This window comes from Sorex araneus, chromosome 11, assembly GCF_027595985.1.
Source record: "Sorex araneus isolate mSorAra2 chromosome 11, mSorAra2.pri, whole genome shotgun sequence".
In the NCBI taxonomy this organism is placed as follows: Eukaryota; Metazoa; Chordata; class Mammalia; order Eulipotyphla; family Soricidae; genus Sorex; species Sorex araneus.
Genome location: NC_073312.1, coordinates 1,257,501 through 1,278,243, shown reverse-complemented (window position 1 = coordinate 1,278,243; position 20,743 = coordinate 1,257,501). Strand labels below are relative to the sequence as shown.

The window sequence follows — 20,743 nt, the reverse complement described above, 5'->3', positions numbered from 1 at the left end:
GGGTGCGGGCAGAGCGGTGGGCCTGGCCCGGGGCAGGGTCCCACGTTCTCAGCTGCTGTCTCAGGGCCACGTGGCCCTTTCCTGCACTGACTCAGATGGAATCTGTTTTCTGGAGGCAAACAGCTGAGTGACTCCGGCTGCTGAAAGCAGGGTCTCTGCAGGGGTGATAGCGGAGCGAGGCGGGTGCTGAGGCTGCCCTGTGTGTCGGGGAAGGGGTCCAGGGCCAGCAGGACGCGTAGAGGGAGCCCCAGGGAAGGGGCGGCCTGTGTCCATGCATGTGCGCCCTGCTGCCAGACACAGCCCCGAGGACCAGGTGCAGGCTCTCCTGCTACTGTGGTCAAGCCCTGTGGGCCAGGCCAGAGTGTCCACCCCCGAGTGGGGCCAGGCCAGCGCGTCCACCCCCGAGTGGGGCCAGGCCAGCGCGTCCACCCCCGAGTGGGGCCAGGCCAGTGCGTCCACCCCTGAGTGGGGCCAGGCCAGTGCGTCCACCCCTGAGTGGGGCCAGGCCAGTGAGTCCACCCCTGAGTGGGGTCAGGCCAGAGTGTCCACCCTCGAGCCCTGTGTGGCCAGGCCAGCACGTTCCCCGCATGCTGGTCTAAGCACGGGGGCCGCCAGGTCCCGTAATGCGCTGTGGGCAGCGGGCCAGCCCCAGGGTGCCCCGTGTTGTCTCTGTAGGGGTCCCCCGAGGAGGGGAGGGACTGGTCCTGTGTAGGACATCATTGGTTTGTCCTTTCTCCCTTGCCACAGAGTTTGGGCTTATCTGGTAATAATCTCTAAACTATTCTAGACTACATTGGTATGACCTGCTCCCCTTGCCACGAGGAGCTTAGGTATATCAGTCACGCCCATATCAAAGTGCTCCCGAGTCACTCCCACTCCTTTGTCTATATGTAATCACTTCTATGCTCCCTTCCTCAACCAGTTAATCAGCTCTTCCCCTAATCAGACTCTGTTAATTTGTAAGGTCAGACCTTGCTAGGACAGTGAACTTGTATTGTAAGTTAATATTGCCTTGCTCCTCTCCTCATGTCTTTTGAATAGTTTACTTTAAAGCAATATCTTTTTTGTATGGACAAAGAAAGACAGTTGTTAATATGCTTTGGTAACATGGGATTTAATTGGCTTCAAATATTATTCACTCCCAGGCATCTGCTTTCTCGACTTAAGCCTCAGCTGCCCTTACTTCCTAGCACCCCCAAAAGCAGGGTCCCGATGAGGGACGGGACGGACCCAGGGCAAGCGGTGAGTTATGTGCTACCCTGGCATCGAGATGGGCCTGGCCAAAGCGCCTAATGCTTAACTATATGTTAAGATCTTGGTCATGGACATGTCATGTCATGATCCAAAAGCAATGATGAGACTAGGACCCTGCTAAGGATAGGAAAGACTAATCTGGCCTGAGCACTGTAGTCTGAGATAGAAATGCCCCCAGGAAAGCAATTCTATAGGCTTAATGCATCTCTTGCTATGTCCATACAAAATGATTAATATTATGAATGCTTATATGTTGGTTGGACAAGGAGAGGAGAAACACACCCATGGGATTCCGCTCTTGGGTGGGTGTCCTGCTGAAAGAGAATCTGTCCTAGAAGGAGCATCCCCTGAGGGAAAGAACTTTACCCCCTATTGATGGTGACCACACCTATGTGTAAGCCCCAGCCCCTCATTCTTAGGGATTTAACTAGGCTGTGGGGGGGGGGGGGCTGGGGCCGGGGCAAGTTCCAGCCAGATCTGGAGAAGCCAGATCCAGATCCAGATCCAGAAGGAGAATGAAGTAGGATGGGGGAGGAGGAAGCAGGAGGAGACTCAGAGGAGAATGGAGATGGGAATGGAATAAACTGCAACTGAGACCGACCAGCCTGTCTCTGTTCCTTCCTTCGCCTGCCTCGTCATTGCCATCAACCTCCCCGGGGGGCAGGGAAGCGGCTGGAGACTACTGAATGCAGGCGGCGGGAGAGATAGAGTGCCACTGCCCTGTGCCCTGTGCCTGGTGCGGTGAGGTGCTCCCCTCCTCGTTCCATTTTCTTTTTTGTGTTTTTACACAGTCCTGCAGACTCAGGGGCACTGTGAGGCCCAGGGGCCGGCCACCCAGGTGCAGGACACGGCATTGGTCAAGACTGTCCCTAGCTGGTGGCCGGCCCTGAGTCCTCCTGGGGGCCTGAGAAAGGCCGCGGCAACCAGGTGGCTGAGGGTCTGCCGTGCCCCGTGCGTCCCCTCACAGAGGCGGTGCCTGGGCGGGAAGGCCGGGGGCTCGGGCCGCTGCCTCCTTGGCCGGCACACCCTCGTGTCCACGCAGTGAAGCCCTGTGTCCACGCAGTGAAGCCCACGTCGAGATCGGAGGCGTGAGGCTGCGGAGCGACTTCGTGGTGGCTGTGGTCCAGGAGCTCTCGGGGAGCCTCCCGGCCAGGCCCAGCCCCGGCACCACGCGGGCAGCCCCGGAGTCAGTGCCGCGGGCCGTGGGGGTGCGGCTGGCCCTGCAGCGCGGGGTGCGTGACGCACGGCGGGGGTCCCAGCGCAGGGGTCTCGGGAGCTGGGCTGTCGGCTTTCACCGGGGTCCCGGGGTCCCGGGGCTCAGACTGGGCTTCAGCTAAAGCACACGGTGTGTCCACGTGGCCTCGTGTCTGCACACGCAATGTGTGTGCACGCGTGCCCGCGGCTGCGCTCCTAGTCATGGGCAGGCTCCGGGAAGTGTCCCCACGGCGTCCCCACCCGCCGCACCCCTGCCCTGCCCCTCCCAGCCACGTGGTTTGTCCTCAAGGCCAATCAGGGTCTGAGCGGCACCGAGCCCGACGCTCACCCCTCACGGCAGGGAAGAGGGACGCCCCTGCGAGTGTCCGAGCTACAGCCCGGGTGCGAGCTGCCGGGGAATGGGACGCGGCCACCCCAGCCTCGCGTGGGGACAGTCCCCAGACAGGAGAGTTTCACCACGAAACACGCTGGTTTAAAATATTTAATTAAAAAAAATTAAAAATTTTTTTATACAAAGATGATGAGAAAAATCTCATGCAAACTCTGGGCATACAGTAAAAATAACTGAAACTGTAGCATGATGGATTTGTACAAAATTACTCTTCTCTGCGGGGCCTCGGCCTTGGGCCCCTTCTCAGGCCACTGCCACCACGAGGACACGGGACAGACCGGGACACAGGGAGGAAGGGGAGGGGCTCGCAGCACGCGGTTCCAGGTGGCGGGGACGACCCGCTCAGGCCCACGGCACGCGTGTGCTTCTCTCTGGCATGTGCCACACGTGACCCGCACGATTTGGACCAGGACCCACGGGCCCTGTCGAGCAGAAACGCATCAGACTTTGAACGTCGTACGAAAGAGCTTCAATATGAAACACTGATCCTCAGCGAGAGCCTGCGGCCCCCGCGGCGGCCCCTGGGCCCCGGCCCGCCCATGGCCCCCTCGGGCTCATCTCATCCTCCGGAGCCGCAGGCGGTTCTCCTTGTCCCGCTTCTTCAGGACGAGGATGAACTGGGTGAAGAAGTGCTCCTGGTCCTTCCGCTTCTGGACCAGCCGGAACCTCGGGTCCCGGCCGTACTTCTCGGCAAACTCCTTAAACGTGGTCCTGGAGAAGAACCGGGGCCGTGAGACCCTCCGAGGGCAGTGGGGGCCTGGGGGGGGCCCTGCTCACCTACACCTCAGGTGCCCACTGACCCCACAAGGCGCAGGGCACGCGCCACGCAGACTGTGCCCTCCCCGCTGCCCCTGCCACCACCTCGGCCCCTGAGCCACCCCGGCCCTGCTGGCGTCCTTCTGCGAGGGGCGTTCCTCCTGCCCTGGGAACTGCAAAGCAGCGGGCGCTCGCCCCAGCAGCGACGGGACGAGCCCTGCAGGCTGCCCCGAGCCAAGACGCAGATTCACACACGTGCTCATGGCCCGAATCACAGCCCTGCTGCTCCCTGGGGTCCTCAGCCCCGACCCCGACTCAGCCCCGACCCCCACTCAGTGCTCCTCTCCCTCCCCCACCAGCACCCTGAGGGACAGGCCAGCGGCCAGTGGCCGCCTCGGAGAGTCCCGCTCTGAAGGCCAGCGGGGGACACTTCTCGAGCAGCCCAGGTCGGAAAGTTGCACAGGGGGGCCACGGCCCGTCGCTTCCCACGGAGACCCCCTCTGCCCTTTAGAGCACTTGACGAGCCTTCAGAACCAACGACTGGCCAAGCAGATTAATTAATTATTGACCAGAGCTACCTGTATCTTCGGGGAAAGCAAAGACCGATTCGTATCCATTAAAAGCCCGATATTTATGCATCTCATTAAACTAGTAAGGCATGAATATTTGAGAAAATAATATCCCAACCTAAAGGTCCACCCAAATCAATCACCCTCTCTGCTTGGGGCCACACCCAGCAGCGCTCGGGGCCGGGTGCCGGGTGACTCAGGTCGGACGCGTCGAGGCCAGCACCTCACCGCCGCACTCTCCGCCCAAGTCGCTCTTTGTCGTGATAAAAACGTTAGTGTTGAAAGTCCGACGCGGCGCCCGGCTGGGCACGAGGTGCGGAGCCCGGGACTGGCCCGCGCGCCCTCGGGCACCGTCTCCCTCGGGTTCTGCTCCAGGGAGTCACAGAGGGGCCGAATCCCTCGCGGCCACCGCGGGGGCTCTCGGCCTGGCCCTGGGGGCGGCACCTGCCCGCGTACCTGGGGGTCACCTTGGCCTCCTCCAGGAGCCGCCGGAAGCCCTCCCTGGCCAGCAGCAGCTTGTTCCGCCGCTCCCGGTGCTCCTCCTTGAGCCTGGTCTTGGCGAACTGCTCGAAGTTCTAGGACACATGGGGAGAGGGCGGCTGCATGTACGCCATGCACACGCACACGCACCCACACGCACCACACCCGCACATACATGCCTACGCACCCACACGTACCCACACGCACCACACCCGCACATACATGCCCATGCACCCACACCCACATGCACACACACCCACATGCACCACACCCACACATACATGCCCACGCACCCACACGCACACGTACCCACATGCACCACACCCGCACATACATGCCCACGCACCCACACCCACACACACACGCACCCACATGCACCACACCCACACATACATGCTCACGCACCCACACCCACACGCATCACACCCACATACACGTACCCACATGCACCACGCCCACACATACATGCCCATGAACCCACACCCACACCCACATACACATCCACACACACGCATATATGCGCACATGCCTACACGCACACACCCACATGCACCCATGCACACCCCCACTGCACGCCCACACACACGTGCACAATACACTCCCATGCGCACATGCCACGTGCACACGCATCCACACCCATGTGCCTACCCCACACCCATGTACACACGTGCACACGCCCACGTGAGGCCACACACGAGTGAGGGCGGGAGGAGCTGCCCTGTCCTGCCCGGCCGTGAGCCCCTGACCCCAGGCCAGCACCAGGGGGCATCAGGAGACTTGCCCCAGGGAGAACCGGCCGCCTCGAGCTGCTCCTGGCCGTGGGGACAAAGGTGGGTCACGTGACGGCCACCAGCAGGCCGGCAGCAGGTCCACGAGGCCCCTCAGGAACCCTGACCCCAGGGGTCCCAGGGGGCTCCTCTCTGGGCTGCCTCAGGCCCACCCAGCTGGGACCCTAGTCTGCCCACCCCGAGACCCCAGAGCCGCGACGGTGCTTCACGGTCCTGCCGGGGCCACCAGCCCATGACTCAGTGGAGGGTGGGGTCGGGGCCTCGTGTGCACCCAGCACCCCCTCCCGTGGCCCCTAAAGCTGAGGAGGGGGCACCTGGGGACGGGGGCAGGGGCCTGCTTGGCCGCCACAGCGGGAGACACCAGGAAGAGCAGCTCTGCAGGCCGGGGACAGCGTGGCCCCAGGCTCAGACGACAGAGGGGCGTCGGGGTCTGCACGGCAGCCAGATGCCCACACCAGGGCAGGCTTGGCCCGCGGCCCTCAGCCCCAGGGTACCTCCCAGACCCCAGGAGTCCGCACCACGGCTCCCCTCGGCATGGCCTGCCCTGGGGTCCGTCTGCCCATCCGTCTGTCCGTCTAACTGGGCACTCGCAGCCCGGGACCACCACGGCCAGCCGGGGCACTTGATCACCCCCTCCCTCCTCCTGGGCCCTGTGTTCTAGAAACTTCCACCCCTATCTGCTACCCAGGCTTCTGCCCCCACTCCTGCAGCCGCACCCCTGCACCAGGCTGACCTGGAGGTCATGGGGCAGCTGGTACCCGCCCGCCCTGCGCCCTTACCTGCCTGCGCTCCTCCGAGTTCAGGAGCAGGTAGCGGGGGTCAAAGACGATTTTGTGCAGCTCCTTTTCCCAGGTGGAGAAGGCGGACACCTGGGGGAGGGGCAGCGCCGTGGGCACCGAGAGGCGGCGGGCAGGGAGACGGGGGGCTGGGTGCTGGGAGACGGGGGCAGGGAACAGGGCTGGGGGCTGGGGGGCTGGGAGACAGGGGCAGGAAACAGGGGGCTGGTGGGGGACCGGCCCAGGCCCAGAACCGGAGACCTCGCCCCGCCCAGGTCCTGGGTCTGCGCCCACCCGCCCTCCCGCTCTCCCCGCTCTGCACGGCCACAGCCCCGTGCCCACGAGGAGCTCCCGAGCACCAGCTTGGCCGCATGTGCCCTGGGCTGCCCATCTGTCCCCTGGACACTCCATATCCCACCAGCTCAAGCCGCAGCTCCTCCGTGACTATCCCTGTGCGTGTCATGGGTCACTGGCACGCCGGGCCCAGCCGAGAGGCAGACGGAGGCTAACCCTGCCACACAGTGCTGGGGGACCAGGCATGGCGTGGGCAGTGTCCGGCCAGCACGCTGTGGGCAGGGCCAGGGACCAGGCATGGCGTGGGCAGTGTCCGGCCAGCACACTGTGGGCAGGGCTGGGGGGGCAGGCATGGCGTGGGCAGTGTCCGGCCAGCACACTGTGGGCAGGGCTGGGGGGGCAGGCATGGCGTGGGCAGTGTCCGGCCAGCACACTGTGGGCAGGGCCGGGGGCCAGGCATGGCGTGGGCAGTGTCCGGCCAGCACGCTGTGGGCAGGGCCGGGGGCCAGGGCTCCCTGAGTCAGTGCTGACCTGGTCAAGGCTGACCCGACTGGGCTGCGTGGCCAGTGCTGGCGTGGCCAGGGCGCTGAGTGACGGCTGTGTGGTCGGTGCTGCCCGGGCCCCCCAGCCCCCGGGAGTGCCCGAGGCCTCTGTGGGCACCCGGGTCCTGCTCGGAGCCGTGTTTGCGGGCAGCAGCCTCGCCTTCACGCTCGCCCCGTCCCCGTGGGCAGTGCTCTGAGGCCTGAGCCGGCCCAGACCTGAACCCTGTGCCCACCTGTCTCGTGAGCGCGGGGGGGCGCGTGGCACCGGCAGGCTGGTGGCTCGGTGTGAGTGTGGCCTCCCCAGCCCCTCAGGCGACAGGGAGACCAGTGGCCTCACGAGCACCCCAGCCCATGGGGGGCCCAGGGCCTGCCCCGCCCTCGCAGTGTGGGGGCCACTGCCCTTCCGCACGAGGACCATGTCCCACCCACGGCCCTGAGACCCGGAGCCAGGGCAGGGCAGGGACTCAGAGGCACCAGAGGGGCCGGTCACTCGGTACTGTCCTCTCCACCAGTGTGGCCAGGGGCAGGGGCAGTGAAGGTCCAATGGAGGGGGTCAAGAGGACCCCGTGGGCATATCCTCCAAGGGTAGCAAAACCCAGTACACTCTATCAGGAACCCACAGGAGACAGCCCTGAGCTCACCCCTCTCTGGGAGCACTGTGGAAAGAGCACTAAAGATTGCGCTCTCCGGGAGCACTGTGGGAGGAGCACTCACGTTCACCCTCTCCAGGAGCACTGTGTAAGGAGCATTCAAGCTCACCCCTCTCTCTGGCAGCACTGTATAAGGAGCACTAGCGCTCACCCCTCTCTCCAGGAGCATGTCTCGGAAGTGGGCCACCCGCTCCTCCAGCGGCAGGAGGATCTGGGGTGACGTCCTGCTGCTCCCGTCCTGGCCATCCACGTCCGCAGGCTTGGGGCTGGCTCTGCCGTCTGTCCTTTGGGCACGAGAGACGGAGTCACACAGGTCTGGGGCCCCACTCCCCGCCGAGCCCCTGGGGCAGGCACCAGGGCTGGGCTCAGGCTCTGGGTGGACACGCTCTGGGTTTTCTGGGGCAGAACCTGGGGCTGGAGAGGGGTGTGAGGGGCTGCCCGGTCCCCTGTTGCAGCCGGCCCGCCTCACCCCTGCCCACCCCCCGGAGCAGTCCTGCCACATCCCCGCCCTGCCCTGCTCTCCCTGGAGCCGTCCTGCCCCGTCCCCCCAGAGGCCGCCCTGTCCCCCCTGGAGCAGCCCTGCCCTGACCCTCCAGTGACTCAGTGCTCCCAGGGGTCAGAAGTGCCCCCAAGAGCTTGTGACACGCATGACCTCCAACACAGGACCCCAAACACGCAAACACATGGGCCCAAACTCTGAGCAGCAGGGGCTCCAGTGAGGAGCAGGAGTGCCGGGGAAGGAGATGCAGGGAGGTGCCCCAGGCCCCCAGACAGGCCCGGCCCCTGGACAGCGGCCAGCCCTGGACAGTTCCAGCACGCGGGACAAATCACAGCACCCTGGACAGCACCCAGAACCCTGGACAGCTCCCAGCACCCTGGACAGCACCGTGGACAGCTCCCCACTTGCCCGCCCCGCCGATGCTGGATAGGTCTCGCACCCTGGAAGGCTCTTGCTCCCTCCTGCCTGCTAGCGGCCCTCATGCCCCTGCTGGCTATGCGGGAAGCTGCTCGCTTCACAGGGAGTCGGAGCCCCTGTGAGCAGCCCCCACTGAGCACACCCCAGCACGTGCCACCGTCTGACCCGGTTCCGGCTGGACTGTCCGAGGGTGCGTGGGGCCCGCCCAGCCGTCCCCAAGGCCCACACAAGCCCCAGGAGGCCCCGCCCCTCGCTCCGTCCCACCCCAGCACCCTTGGTGCCGGCCCGGCGAGATGGGGCTGACCTCCGGGCGGGCGCGGGCTCCCAGGCCCCGGACCCCCTCCCGGCGTGCTGCACGGGGCCCGCTGCCCCTCCCGGGGCTCACCTGCCGGGTGCTGAGGGGATTAGGAGAGCTCTGAAGGAAGAGAATCACCGCGGTTTGCGATTGTTCCCTATTCCAAAGGGTCTAATTAGGATTTCTTTGTGTCGTTCGGTAAAAATAGAAGCGTGGGAACAGCCGCTCTGAGGGAAGGGAGGCGGCTGGGGCTGGCGCTGCCAGGGCGAGGCTGTGGCCCGTCCAGCTGCGACCCGGCCCCCTCCTGGACAGCAGGGCCTGCGCTTCCCAGGGTGCGGTGGGTGGGGGGGACTGTGGGGGCAGCCGCTTAGACAGGCGCCCTCCGTGTCTTCACCCTCGCCAAGCCCAGCCAGACTGGGCACGCCGGGAGCTGCCCCCGCTGCGAGTCGCCCGCCCGAGGCCCTGAGCCGACACCCACAGGCACCGGCCCCCTCCCACCCCTCCGGGCATGTCCCATGCGGACACCTGACCAGCGAGGGGCCGGGGAGGGGGGGAAGCAGCGCCAGGGGCAGACCCGCCCGTGCAGGCGTCGCCCCTCGAACGTGCTCCAGAGAAGGACGGCACCAGGAAGGGCGGCGCCCGCTCCCGCCTGCCGCCCGCCTGCTCCGACCTCCGCTGTGTCTGGCCTCGGTCCCCTGGGCCTGGCACGGGGCCGCCTCCCTCCCTCTGGCACTGTGCGGGGCCGTGGCGGCGGGTCGCGTGCAATGGGCGTGACGGTGGCGCAGGACCGTGTGGTGAGGACAGAGACATGGGCACCTGCTCCCCACGTTCTCACCCAGAGTCAGCGCAGCCCCCGCCCGCTGCCCCAGGTCTCCTCGGCGGGGGACACCCCGTCTCCGTGGGACAGACAAGCGGGCAGTCTGTCCTGCCTCCCCCAGAGGCTGACGCTTGCCAGGGCTCCGGCAGGCATGAGCCCGGGTCCCGCGGGACCCAGTTCCCACCACTCAGGCAGCCCCGCCAGGTCACGGGTGGACGGGCCTCCACACAGGGTGGCGGTCACGGGGCGGGGGACACACGCCACACGGACGGGGCCACAGCACACTCCAGGGATAACGGAGCCACGTGGACGCGCCGCCAGCCCGGGCAGCAGGGAGCCGGGAAGGGTGGAAACCGGCTCCCGCGGGCAGGCCGGCCCCAGGAGCTGCCCACGCTGCTGCCCAGAGCCCTGCGAGGACAAAGCCCACGTGTCCTGACGGTGTTTTCTCGGCGGTGAGGGTGGCCTCTGCAGCCGGCTACGGCCACTGCACTCAGACTGCTCCCCGCCGAGTGCGAAGCCCCTCTGCGAGTGGCCGGAGCCCCGTGATGACCAGGGCCACGTCTTCCTGGCTCCTCCGCATCCTGTCACGCCATTAGCCATGAGCAGAGCTGAAGTGGGCTCTACACACGTGTGCACACGCGTGCACGGGCGCACCTGTCCTATGCGTGCACACGTATTCCACATGCACAGTCACACACGCTGCTTCTCCGACGTGACAGGGGGGAGGGGAGGGGGAGCCGCCACAGCCGTGAGGATGCAGGGGGACCCTCACTGCCTGTCCCAGGACCTGGTCCCCAGGGCACTCACTGTCCAGCTTCCGTGTCCACACAGCAGCCCCCGGCCCCAAATCTGATCTCTAGGGAGGTCGCTTGGGGGCAGGAAGCAGAAGGGTCCCGCTGCGGGTGCCCAGGGGCTGCCCGCCTACTCACACGTGGCACCAGGGAACCCGCCCACCCCCGCATGACCCCTGACCCCCGACCTCGCGCCCCACCTACCGGTTCCTCTTGGTCCTCATGCTCATGGCGTCCCCAGCATCAGCAGAGTCGGCCCCACCGTCCACTGCAAGACAAGCAGGGCCGGGGTTGGGGCCGCCCCGCCCCCACGTGGCACAGCTCAGCCCCCCGCGGCCAGGGGAAGGCACGTTGGGCTCCACCATCGGCTGTGGCCCCATCGGCTGTGGGCAGAGCGTGTCCACACCAGCCCAGGGAACTCGGGGCCCAGCAGCCCTGGGGTCCATGCGGCTCCCACGTACAACTAGGATCCAAGTGCATGCTAACCTAAGGGACCCGTCTGGTGCAGCGGCCCAGACGCCACGGGGACGGACGCTCTTTCTTCATCACACAAGCATGTCCCGCTCGACCCTGTCACCCGGCCTCTGGCTGTGACCCTGTGACCGGCCCCTGCACTGTCCAGCTGTCCCCGGGTCCCTCCCTTCCCCACCCCCAGGCTGAGTCGGGACCCCTGTGTGGCCTGAGTCGGTGCAAGAAGGACTCCCCCCGGGCAGGGCTGGGGCGGGGGGAGCCCGGGCCCTCGTCCTGCCAGAGCTGCGGCCCCCAGCCCCGGCCCGGGAGGCGTGCGGGAGGGCTCGGGGCCCTGGCGAGGGACGAGAGGCCGTGGCGGAGCCGCCAGACCCGCCCCGCCCACCCGTCCCTCCCCACCCCTCCCCGCCACTCCCCGCCCCTCCCCGCCCGGTTACTTGCTGTCGCCTCCAGCTTGCGCTTGTGGGGCGGGTCCTCCAGGATGCGGTTGAGGTCCCCGCGGTGCTGCAGGTCCCCCGGCTTCTCCCACACCGACAGCTGCATGGTGGGGTTGAAGAAGAAGACGCGGTCGTCACCGGTCCACACCACGCACCTGCGGGGAGAGACCCTCAGTCCCGGCCCCTCCCCTGCCCCGGCCCCCCAGCTGCCCAAGTCTGCGGGCCCCAGCCCACCCGCGGCAGGAGTGCGGCCCCAGGGCGTCTGCGCCGGGCTGGGGGGAGCCGAGAAGCAAGAGGACAAGGCGCCGCGGGGCTGGTGGGCGCAGAGCCCGGCCCTTCCTCAGCCCGTGCTGGTCTGGGCCTTCCAGAAGGTTCCCTCCAGCAGAGCCCCTCCCCCGCAGCCTCGGCAGGAAGGGGCGGGGCCCCGGGGTGCAGGACAGCCCAGGCCTCCCGCTCCGACGCCCGTCTCCCGAGGCGCCCACCCTCCTGCCCGGTGCTGGAGGCTCAGCTGAGGGCCTCGCCGTCCCCCCGAAGCTCCCTGAGCCCGTGGCCACCCCAACCTGGCCCGGCCGTGCTTCCCGCTCCAGCAGGCTCTTACCAGGGCGACCCGGGCACCGGGGTGGAGGCCACGGGCCTGCTGCCTCTGGCCACGCTGTCCTCTCGGGGGACGAGGATGGACGAAGGCTCCTTCCAACAGAGAGAAGGGACACTGCTGAGGACGCGGCTGCCAGGCCAGACGCTGGGCACTGCTGAGGACGCGGCTCAGGGACCCACGAGGCCCCGGGCAGCTCAGGCGCGGGGCCAGGTCAGGGGTCACGGGGCCAGGTCAGAGGCCGCGGGGCCAGGTCAGGGGCCACAGGGCCAGGTCAGAGGCCGCGGGGCCAGGTCAGGGGCCGCGGGGACAGGTCAGAGGGTGAGAAGCCTGGGGCGGTCACCATCTGCCCACTGTCCAGCTGTGCAGCCGCGGGGGCTGGGACAGGCCACTGGAAGGCAGCTGGTTTGGGGCCGCCCCAAGGTCACCCAGTGTCACGGTGTGTGGCTCTGGCAGAGGCCGCGTGTCATCCTCAGACAAGACCAGACGGGCTTGGCCTGTCCCCGCGGTCTCTCGAAGGGGGCCTCAGCCCGGAGGGGAACTGGGTGCAGAAGGAAGTGCTCCCCTCCCTCCCCCCTCCCCTCCCTCCTCCCCCTCCCCTTCCTTTACCCCCTTCCCACCCTCCTCCTCTCCCCCTCCCCACCCTCCTCCCCCTCCCCACCCTGTTCCATACTCCTCCCCTCCCTCCTCCCCCTCCCCACCCTGTTCCATACTCCTCCCCTCCTTCCTCCCCTCCCCCATCTCCCTCCTCCTCCTCCGGCTCTCTCCCTCCTTCCCCTGCCTGATGTGGCCTCTGCCCCCCAGTCAGAGCCGGGTCAGAGCCGGCAGCCACGGCCCAGCCCCCCCCGGGCCCCCACCCACCTTCTCTCCTTGGCCGCCGGCCGGGCCCTTCGGCTCCGTGTGCAGCACCAGGGCGGGCGGCCCCGGGGCCCGGCCACGCTCTCGGCTTCTCTCTGTGGGAGGACGCAGCTGTCAGCCCGGCCAGGACGGCAGGCCGGGCCGAGGGTGGGGGGCTGGACACGGCCCTGCAGGCCCCGCGGCGAGGGGCGGCCGTCCAGCAGGACCCTCCTGGGCCCCTCCAGCCCCCCAGCCCGCAGCTCACAGCTGCTCTGGCCACCACCTCGACGGGCGCTGGGGGCAGTGAAGCCTGGGCAGCGCGTGCGGCCACGAGTGGCCTCAGGCAAGTCCACACCCTGGCCCGAGCGGGTCCTTTGTCTGACCCAGCACCTGAGGGCCTGGGGGTCCCGGGAGGGCTCGGGGGCTTCTGAAGGCCATGTTTTAAATTAGTTCAACAACGAAGAGCTTGGAGTGGTCACCCTGGGCAGGGGAGGCGGCGGGCAGGTCAGGACAGGGCAGCCCTCGCCCAGCACCCGCCCCCGCGGGCACCAAACCCTCCACGCGCGGAGCACGGCCAGACCCGCCACGTCCCAGGGCCTCATCCTGCACTAGCCAGGCACCAGCAGCGTCTCTGTGGGGAGTGCAGGGATTCCGAGGCTAGCCCAGAAATCCCCTGGGGATCCCAGCAGACTCCAGAGGATTGCAGAGAATTCCGGAGGATTCCAGAGAGTTCCAGAGGGAAGGAGCTGGGATAGGAGCGAGCAGCTCTGAGCAATGCCGGTCAGTGGCTGGCCCCGAGGTCAGCTGTCCTCACCTCCAGGACACGGCCTTGGTCTCCGTCAGACTGTCCCCACGGAGGGCACACACGGGTGGCGGCGGCGACTGGTGGCCCACAAGGGGACACGCACTCAGTGCAGTCCGTGTCCATCACAAGTAGTCCCATGTCCATCACGTGCAGTCCCGTGTCCATCACATGCCATTCATGTACATCACGTGTAGTCTGTATCCCTCATGTGCAGCCTATGTCCATCACATGCAGCTCCTGTCCTTCACATGCAGTCCCATGTCCCTCACATGCAGCCCGTGTGCAGCACCTGTCCCGCGTGCATCATGACCTGCTGCGGGCACCATGTCCAGCCCATGCACGTGGCCGTCCGTGCGGGCTGCTGGGAGCCGGCCGAGGCCCCGACAGGTGTGCGCCCCCTCCTGACCATGCAGACCCCGAGACAGGGCACGAGACCCAACAGCGGTGGAGGCACCGTGGCCACGAGACCCTCAGAGGCCGTGCTGGGGCTGGGCTGCAACACGCAGCACGGGCGGGCGGGGGGAGGCGCCCGACGGCCGGGGGTCTGCAGCCCCGGAAGCTGCTCGCTGAGAAACGCGCAGGGCAGAGCAGCCGGGGCTGATCCCGGCCTGGGCACAGCAGGGCCCGTGGCCACTCGGCAGGGGACGGGCGAAGTCGCAGTGGGCAAAGGGAAGGGCACGCGTGGGGTCAAGGGAACGTTCTGGAAGCAGTGGCGGCTGCGGAGCAGGCGGCAGAGGCCAGGGAGGGGGTCCCACGGGGCGGGGTGGGCACAGGCAGCACACGGACAGACACCGCAGCACACACAGCAGCTGTGCGACGGCCAGGGGCACAGGCTGTGTGCACACGCCCAGGCGTGTATGAGCCCAGGCGTGTATGAGCCCAGGCGTGTACGAGCCCAGGCGTGTATGAGCCCAGGCGTGTACGAGCCCAGGCGTGTATGAGCCCAGGCGTGTACGAGCCCAGGCGTGTATGAGCCCAGGCGTGTACGAGCCCAGGCGTGTACGAGCCCAGGCGTGTATGAGCCCAGGCGTGTACGAGCCCAGGCACACCCCCCCCAGGCGTGCACACCCCAGGGCACACAGCCCAGATGCACACGCCCAGGTGGCACCATCCAGCTGTGCCTGAAGCAGGTGCACACGTCCTGGTGCACGTATGACTGGGTGTGCCCAGCCAGTGCACACACGTCCAGGCACGCCCAGGCACACGCGTGTCCGGGCGCTCGTGCAGGTGTGGCGCCGGCCAGGGCAGGGCGAGGGTGCGGGTGAGCTTCATGTGGACACAGACGGGTCTAGACTCTGCCGGGCCCCTGTGGACTGTGGAGGCTCGAGCCGCCTCTGCTCGGTGCTCGGAGTCCCTGGGGACCCTCAGCCCGTCCCCCAACTTTCCCCGCAGGGCTGCACGGGGAGCCTGGGGCAGAGGCAGGTCCCGGCGCCCCCTCCAGGGCTCAGGAGCACCACAGGGAAGGGCATGAGCCCATGAGCTCGGCTCTCCCCACAGTGCTCCATGGAGCTGCCCCACGCGGCGCCTGCTTGCAGCCAGGGGAGGGGAGCAGGGGGGAGCTGAGGGGGCGGGGTGGGGAGAGTGGCGGGGCGGCAGGCCGTGTCCTGCGGGGGTGCTTCGGTGCTTTGGTCTCACCTTCCCTTCGGGCCTCTGTTAACCTGCATTGCGGGCACTGAGCGTGCAGCCGGGGCGGGGGGTGTCCAGCTGCCTCAGGGCCCGCCACCCGGGTCCAGCAGCTCCGTCTGCGTCTCTGGGCCCTGCCTCAGGGTGACCGTGGGCTGTGTGTGTGCGTGGGTCAGTGCATCTCCGGGCCTGCACCCACACCAGGGCACCGGGGGACTCCGGCCACACCAGCTGGCCCTGCTGGACACCGGGCAGCAGGGTGGCAGGGAGGTACAGCGGCTGGTGCCAGCACGGGGTCACACTGCGGCCAGGACCTGGCCGCGACCCCACAGCCAGGAAGGCCCGGCGGGAGAGCACGGGGCTGGGCGGGGCCGGGTGCGGTCAGTCTGCGGGTGTCCTCCTGCCCCTGCGCACTGCTGGCGGCCAGCAGACAGCCGCACGCGGGACCCCGGGTTCCTTCCTTGGGAAACCTCTGCCAGCTGTGCCAGCCCTGGCCCCGAGGGCCCCGAGTGGCCACCGGGGGGCCCTGGCCAGCCTGGCCTGTCGCGGCTCCCGCGGTCACCAGCAAGCCCAGGTGCGGGTGCTGGGCTGGGCCGACTGAGCCCTCGCCTGGCCCCGGGGGTCTCGAGACCACGGACGGGGCAGGTGGGGGGCCGCGAGCAGCGCTGTGTGGGCGGCACACCCACTCCCCGCGGCCTCCCCTGGCGCCCAGCATGCGGGCCTCTCAGCTCCCCCACTCCCCCAGCACGATTATAAATAACGACACGTTTGTGATTATTTAATTACAGCCAATGAATCATGAACAAACCATTTATAATCACCCAACTAACACGTGCGTCTAAGGACACTTGCGCTTAACGAACATCGCTTTAAAGTCAATTCCTTCAGGTAAGTGCTAGGTGCTGCCGCCCAGCTTCTCAGGACAGACCACAGAGGGGCGGGGGTCTGGGCGGGGGGCACTCGGCCAGCAGGAGCCCATCGCACCTCAGCAGGCCGAGCCCAGCCTCCCTCGATGCCCGGAAGCTCCCACGGAAGACCAGCGGGGCCCGGAGGACACGGCCCAGTGGTCACTGCCGCCAAGCGCCCGGTTCTCCCGCCTCCCACTCCCCTCGGCCTCTCAGGCCAGTCAGGGAGGTCGGAGCCCCTCGGGGAGAGCCCAGGTCCGAGGCTGCTGCAGGGCCATCCCCGAGGTCTGACACCCCCTGCACAGGCCCGAGGAGGAGCCCCGGCAGCACTGGGGGGAGCAGGGCCAAGCGGCCACCTCAGAGGGCAGCAGGCAGCGCCGTCACCGCGTGCTGCGGGGCATTTCCTGCCTCTCAGCCTCCAGCTCGGCAGCCGACCCCATCCCAGGCACCCTGTCGCCTGGCCCTGCTCCGAGCACCCTCCCTCCCGGCCTCCGACCCCTGCCCCGAGCACCCTCCCCCCAACCCTGTTCCGAGCATCATCCGTCTCTCGCTGTCTTTCTTGCTGTCTGTCTCTCATTCTCTCTCTGATTCTCACCCTGTTGTCTCTCTCTCGCTGTCTCTCTCTGTCTCTGTCTGTCTGTCTGTCTCTCCCCGCCCCCCCCTCTCTCTCTCTGTCTCGCTCACAGAGATCACGGCAGGAGGCAGCAGCTCCACTGTGCCCCCCCACACACACACACACTGGAGCGAACAGAGTCAGCAGCACATGGGGTGGTCCTGAGACCCCTGGGCAGGTTGGAGTGGGGGGCCGGCCCTGGGCAGTGCTGAGGGGGCCGCGCAAGGCACCCAATGGACCCCCACACCCCGAGGAAGTCCCACGGGCCAGTGCCTCTCTGCCCCTGAGCTGTCGGGGACCCCGGCCCCCTTCAGACCATTGGCTGCTGCTGCCCTCTGACCCCGGGGCTGCAGGCGTGACTGCAGAGGAGCCCTCCGACCCCGCTGTGGGGCTGGGAATCGGGAAGCTGCCGCCAGGAGCACATCACTGTAAGATGCACGTTTGAACAGAAGTGGGGGCTCTGACTCTGATCCACCTCGATTAAAGTGGAACAAACACGCCAGAGGCAGCACAGGCCCGGGGGCCGGCGAGAGAGAGGCAAGTCCCCTCCCAGGGTGCCCAGCCCCGCTCGGGGCCCACCCCGGGCACCCGACACTCCCCTGGGACCCCACACACACACCCGGGACCCACACACACACCCGGGACCCACACACACACACCTGGGACCCCACACACCCGGGACACCCCACACACCCAGGACCCACACACACACCCGGGACCCCCACATACACCCAGGACCCACACAAACACCCGGGACCCCACACACACACCCCAGACCCCACACACACCCGGGACCTCGCACACACACCCGGGACCCCACACACACACCCAGGACCCACACACACACCCGGGACCCACACACACACCCTGGACCCCCACACACACCCAGGACCCACACACACACCCGGGACCCCACACACATACCCGGGCACCCACACACACCCGGGACCCCACACACACCCGGGACCCCACACACACCTGGGACCCCCACACACACCCGGGCACCTCCCACACTTCCAGGCACCCCCACACGCCTGGGCACCCCCCACACACACCAGAGACCCTCGCTTACCCCAGGGCCCCCCACATCCCCCAGTTCCCCACACCCAGCGCCCCCGTATCCCTGGCCGGGGCTCACACGGGTGGCCATCCAGGCTGAGTCCCCGCCAGTAGCCATGATGGAGCCCAGAGTGTCCACAGGCAGAAGCTCCGAGCTGGCCGAGGAAGCAGGCACAGGGTGGGGGGAGGGGACGGGGCCTCCAGCCACTGTCCAGACGCTGAGGGCCTCTCCGGGGATGGAGACGCTGCAGGAAACCACGGATGGACATCTGTGACGGGACACGTTCCACCCGGACACACAGACTCGTCCCTGCCCACCGTGCCTGCCTGTGTGGGGTCAGCCTCCACGTGGCCTGAGTCTGGATGCACACACATGCAGAGTGCGTGACCTCAGTCGGACATGCGGTATGGCCTCTGGCATCATGGGGGTGGTATCATGTGTTCGATGCATCACATGGGATGTGTAGCGTGTCCTGTAACATGTGCAGTGTGTCCCGTGTATCATGTGTTGTGCAGTGTGTCCCCTATGCGTACCCAGCATGTTCTGTGTAACACCTGTGTACAGCATGTCCTGTGTAACATATGTCGTATATGGCATGTCCTACGTATCACACATGATGTGCAGCATTTCCTTTGTATCACATGTAGCATGTAGCATGTCCTATGTATCAGCTGTGGTCTGTAGCATGTCCCCGTGTGTTATGCATGCTGTGTATTCTGTGTATCACAGATGTTTTATATGTTCCATGTATCACACATGTGTAATATGTCCCATATTTCACATGTGTCCCATGTGTCATGCGTGTGGTATGCCCTTTATATTGTGTCTGTCATGTGTTCCATGTGTCACATGTGTTGTGTGCCCCGTGTATCACATGTGGCTGTCGTGTGTCCCATGTGTCACGTGTGTGGGCTGCAGTGCATGTCCTCTGTGCCTTGCCAGGCTGGGCAAGATGTTTCAGGCGGGCGCGAGCCCGGCAGGACATGGACGCTGAGAGCCCTGGCAAGGCCTGGTGACAGATGGCTCCTACGAGCCTGCTGGTGGCGGGAGACGCCGCTCGCAGGCTCCGCACGCAGCATCCAGCCCCCGCCTGGACAGATGGCTGGTGCCTCTCACCGTCCTGGAGCCAGACAGGGCGAGCCGGGCCACCCGCCTCAGCCCCTCCTGCCGGCACCAGGCCTGCCCCCACCAGACCTGCCCATCCCCCCCGCTGGCCCCACCTCTCCACCCTTCATGCACACGCGTCTCCACACCGCCCGCCCGAGCACCTCCCACAGCCATCACTCACCAGCTGCCAGCCCACCCACGCCACCTCCTCGCCACCACCGGCCCACCACCCACTCCCCTTCCTTCCGCCCCCACCCTCACGTCTATGCCCCTACCCAGCCTCCCCTCACCCGCCCACCCCCCACCTTCCACCCAGATCCAGCCACGGGACCCCACCCAGGCGGCTCCCACCCAGCCACCCCACCCGCTACCCACCAAGGGTCAGCCAGCCCGCCACCTGCCAATCGCCATCCACGACACTCAGCCACTCACCACCCCTCATCCCACTCACACCCACCGTCACCTCCAGCCACACTCAGCACCCTCCTACTAGCCACCAACCCCCCACCAGTCATCCACCCTTCCATCCATTTGTCCATCCACCCACCCATTCACCACCCAACCGTCCATCTGTCCATCCATCCATCCAACTACCCACCCATTCATCCGTTCATTCGTCCATCTGTCCATCTCCCCACCCATGCATCTGTCCATCCTTTTGTGTGTCCATCCACCCATCCACCACCCATCCACCATCCATCCACCGTCCATCCACTGTCCATCCATTGCCCATCTGTGCCCTCACCCTGGAGCTGCTGACAAGCCTTGGGGCTGAGTCTGGGTCTCCGGGGTCCCTGGGGTCACCATCCTCCTGGCTGGCCCCAGGCCACGGCACCCGCTGTGCCAGAAGTGGGAGCCAGGAAAGGCATCGGGAAGTGAGACCCTCGCCTCCCCCTGGAGACACGCTCTCAGGGGGCCAACCGGGCTGCCCGGCTGCAGGTCCCACAGTGCCCTCGGCTCCACCCGGGCCGTCCATCTGCAGGAAGGTGTCCCCAGCCTCTCAGGAGCCCCAGTCACTCCCTCTGCTGAGCCCGCGGGTCTCTGCTCACCACGGTGAGAACTGGCTCTTGCTCAGAGCAGAGGCCCCCGGCGATCGCCCCCTCCGAATGCCCGTACGTTTCAGTCACCGGCTCCCGTCACTGGGTCTTGGCAAGACGAGGGCACAAGCCCCGCTGGGTTCCGTGGGGCCACACGGGCGGCCGCGGTTCGGGAGACGCTTCTCCAAGCAGCCATTGGGCCGAGGTCAGGCAGGGTCCAGGCCCCTCCCCCAGCGCCCCCCGAGGAGGGCTGCAGGCACCCACTCGGGGAGAGCTGGACACGCCCCTGGGGCAGCCTGGACAGGGCTCGGCCCTGCCGAGTGGACTCTGCCCCCGAGCCCAGGGACTCGCCGCACCCCTGCTCCCAGGTCCACCGCAGGCCCCCACGGGCCCGGGGCAGGATGGCCTCCTAGGTCCGGAGCCACTGGCGAACCTGCCCCCAGCCCTTGGTCCTCCTGCAGCTGCTGCCCAAGCCCGGGCCGCGCCCTTCAGCTCGGGGTTGTGTGTGTGAGTCACACAGGGCTGGCACTGTGGCTTGGAGGAACCAGGAGGGCCGGGCCGGAAGGGCAGCAGCGCCCAGACCCAGCACCCACGCAGACGCGTGGAGGCTCCCCCACGGGAGGTAGGTGTGTGGGGGCGAGGGGGGCAGGGGGCCCCAGAGGGCCGCCCGGACCTGCTTCCTGTCGTGGCTGCACCTCCCACAGGCCACTGGCCGCGGCCACGTC

The 20,743-nt window shown here is 67.0% G+C and overlaps 1 protein-coding gene across 1 annotated transcript in view; it reads right to left on the bottom strand.

Annotated features, from left to right (window-relative positions):
• Positions 1-2,936: 2,936 nt before the first annotated feature.
• Positions 2,937-20,743, bottom strand: part of TCERG1L (transcription elongation regulator 1 like) — a 52,766-nt gene continuing 34,959 nt past the window's right edge. The window contains exons 5-12 of the mRNA XM_055119114.1: positions 12,893-12,984; positions 12,038-12,126; positions 11,440-11,594; positions 10,739-10,802; positions 7,867-7,999; positions 6,233-6,322; positions 4,642-4,760; positions 2,937-3,571 (exon numbers count right to left, since the gene is read on the bottom strand). Coding sequence (XP_054975089.1) covers positions 3,415-3,571; positions 4,642-4,760; positions 6,233-6,322; positions 7,867-7,999; positions 10,739-10,802; positions 11,440-11,594; positions 12,038-12,126; positions 12,893-12,984 — 899 coding nt within the window. The 3' untranslated portion in view covers positions 2,937-3,414. The remainder of the gene's footprint in view (positions 3,572-4,641; positions 4,761-6,232; positions 6,323-7,866; positions 8,000-10,738; positions 10,803-11,439; positions 11,595-12,037; positions 12,127-12,892; positions 12,985-20,743) is intronic.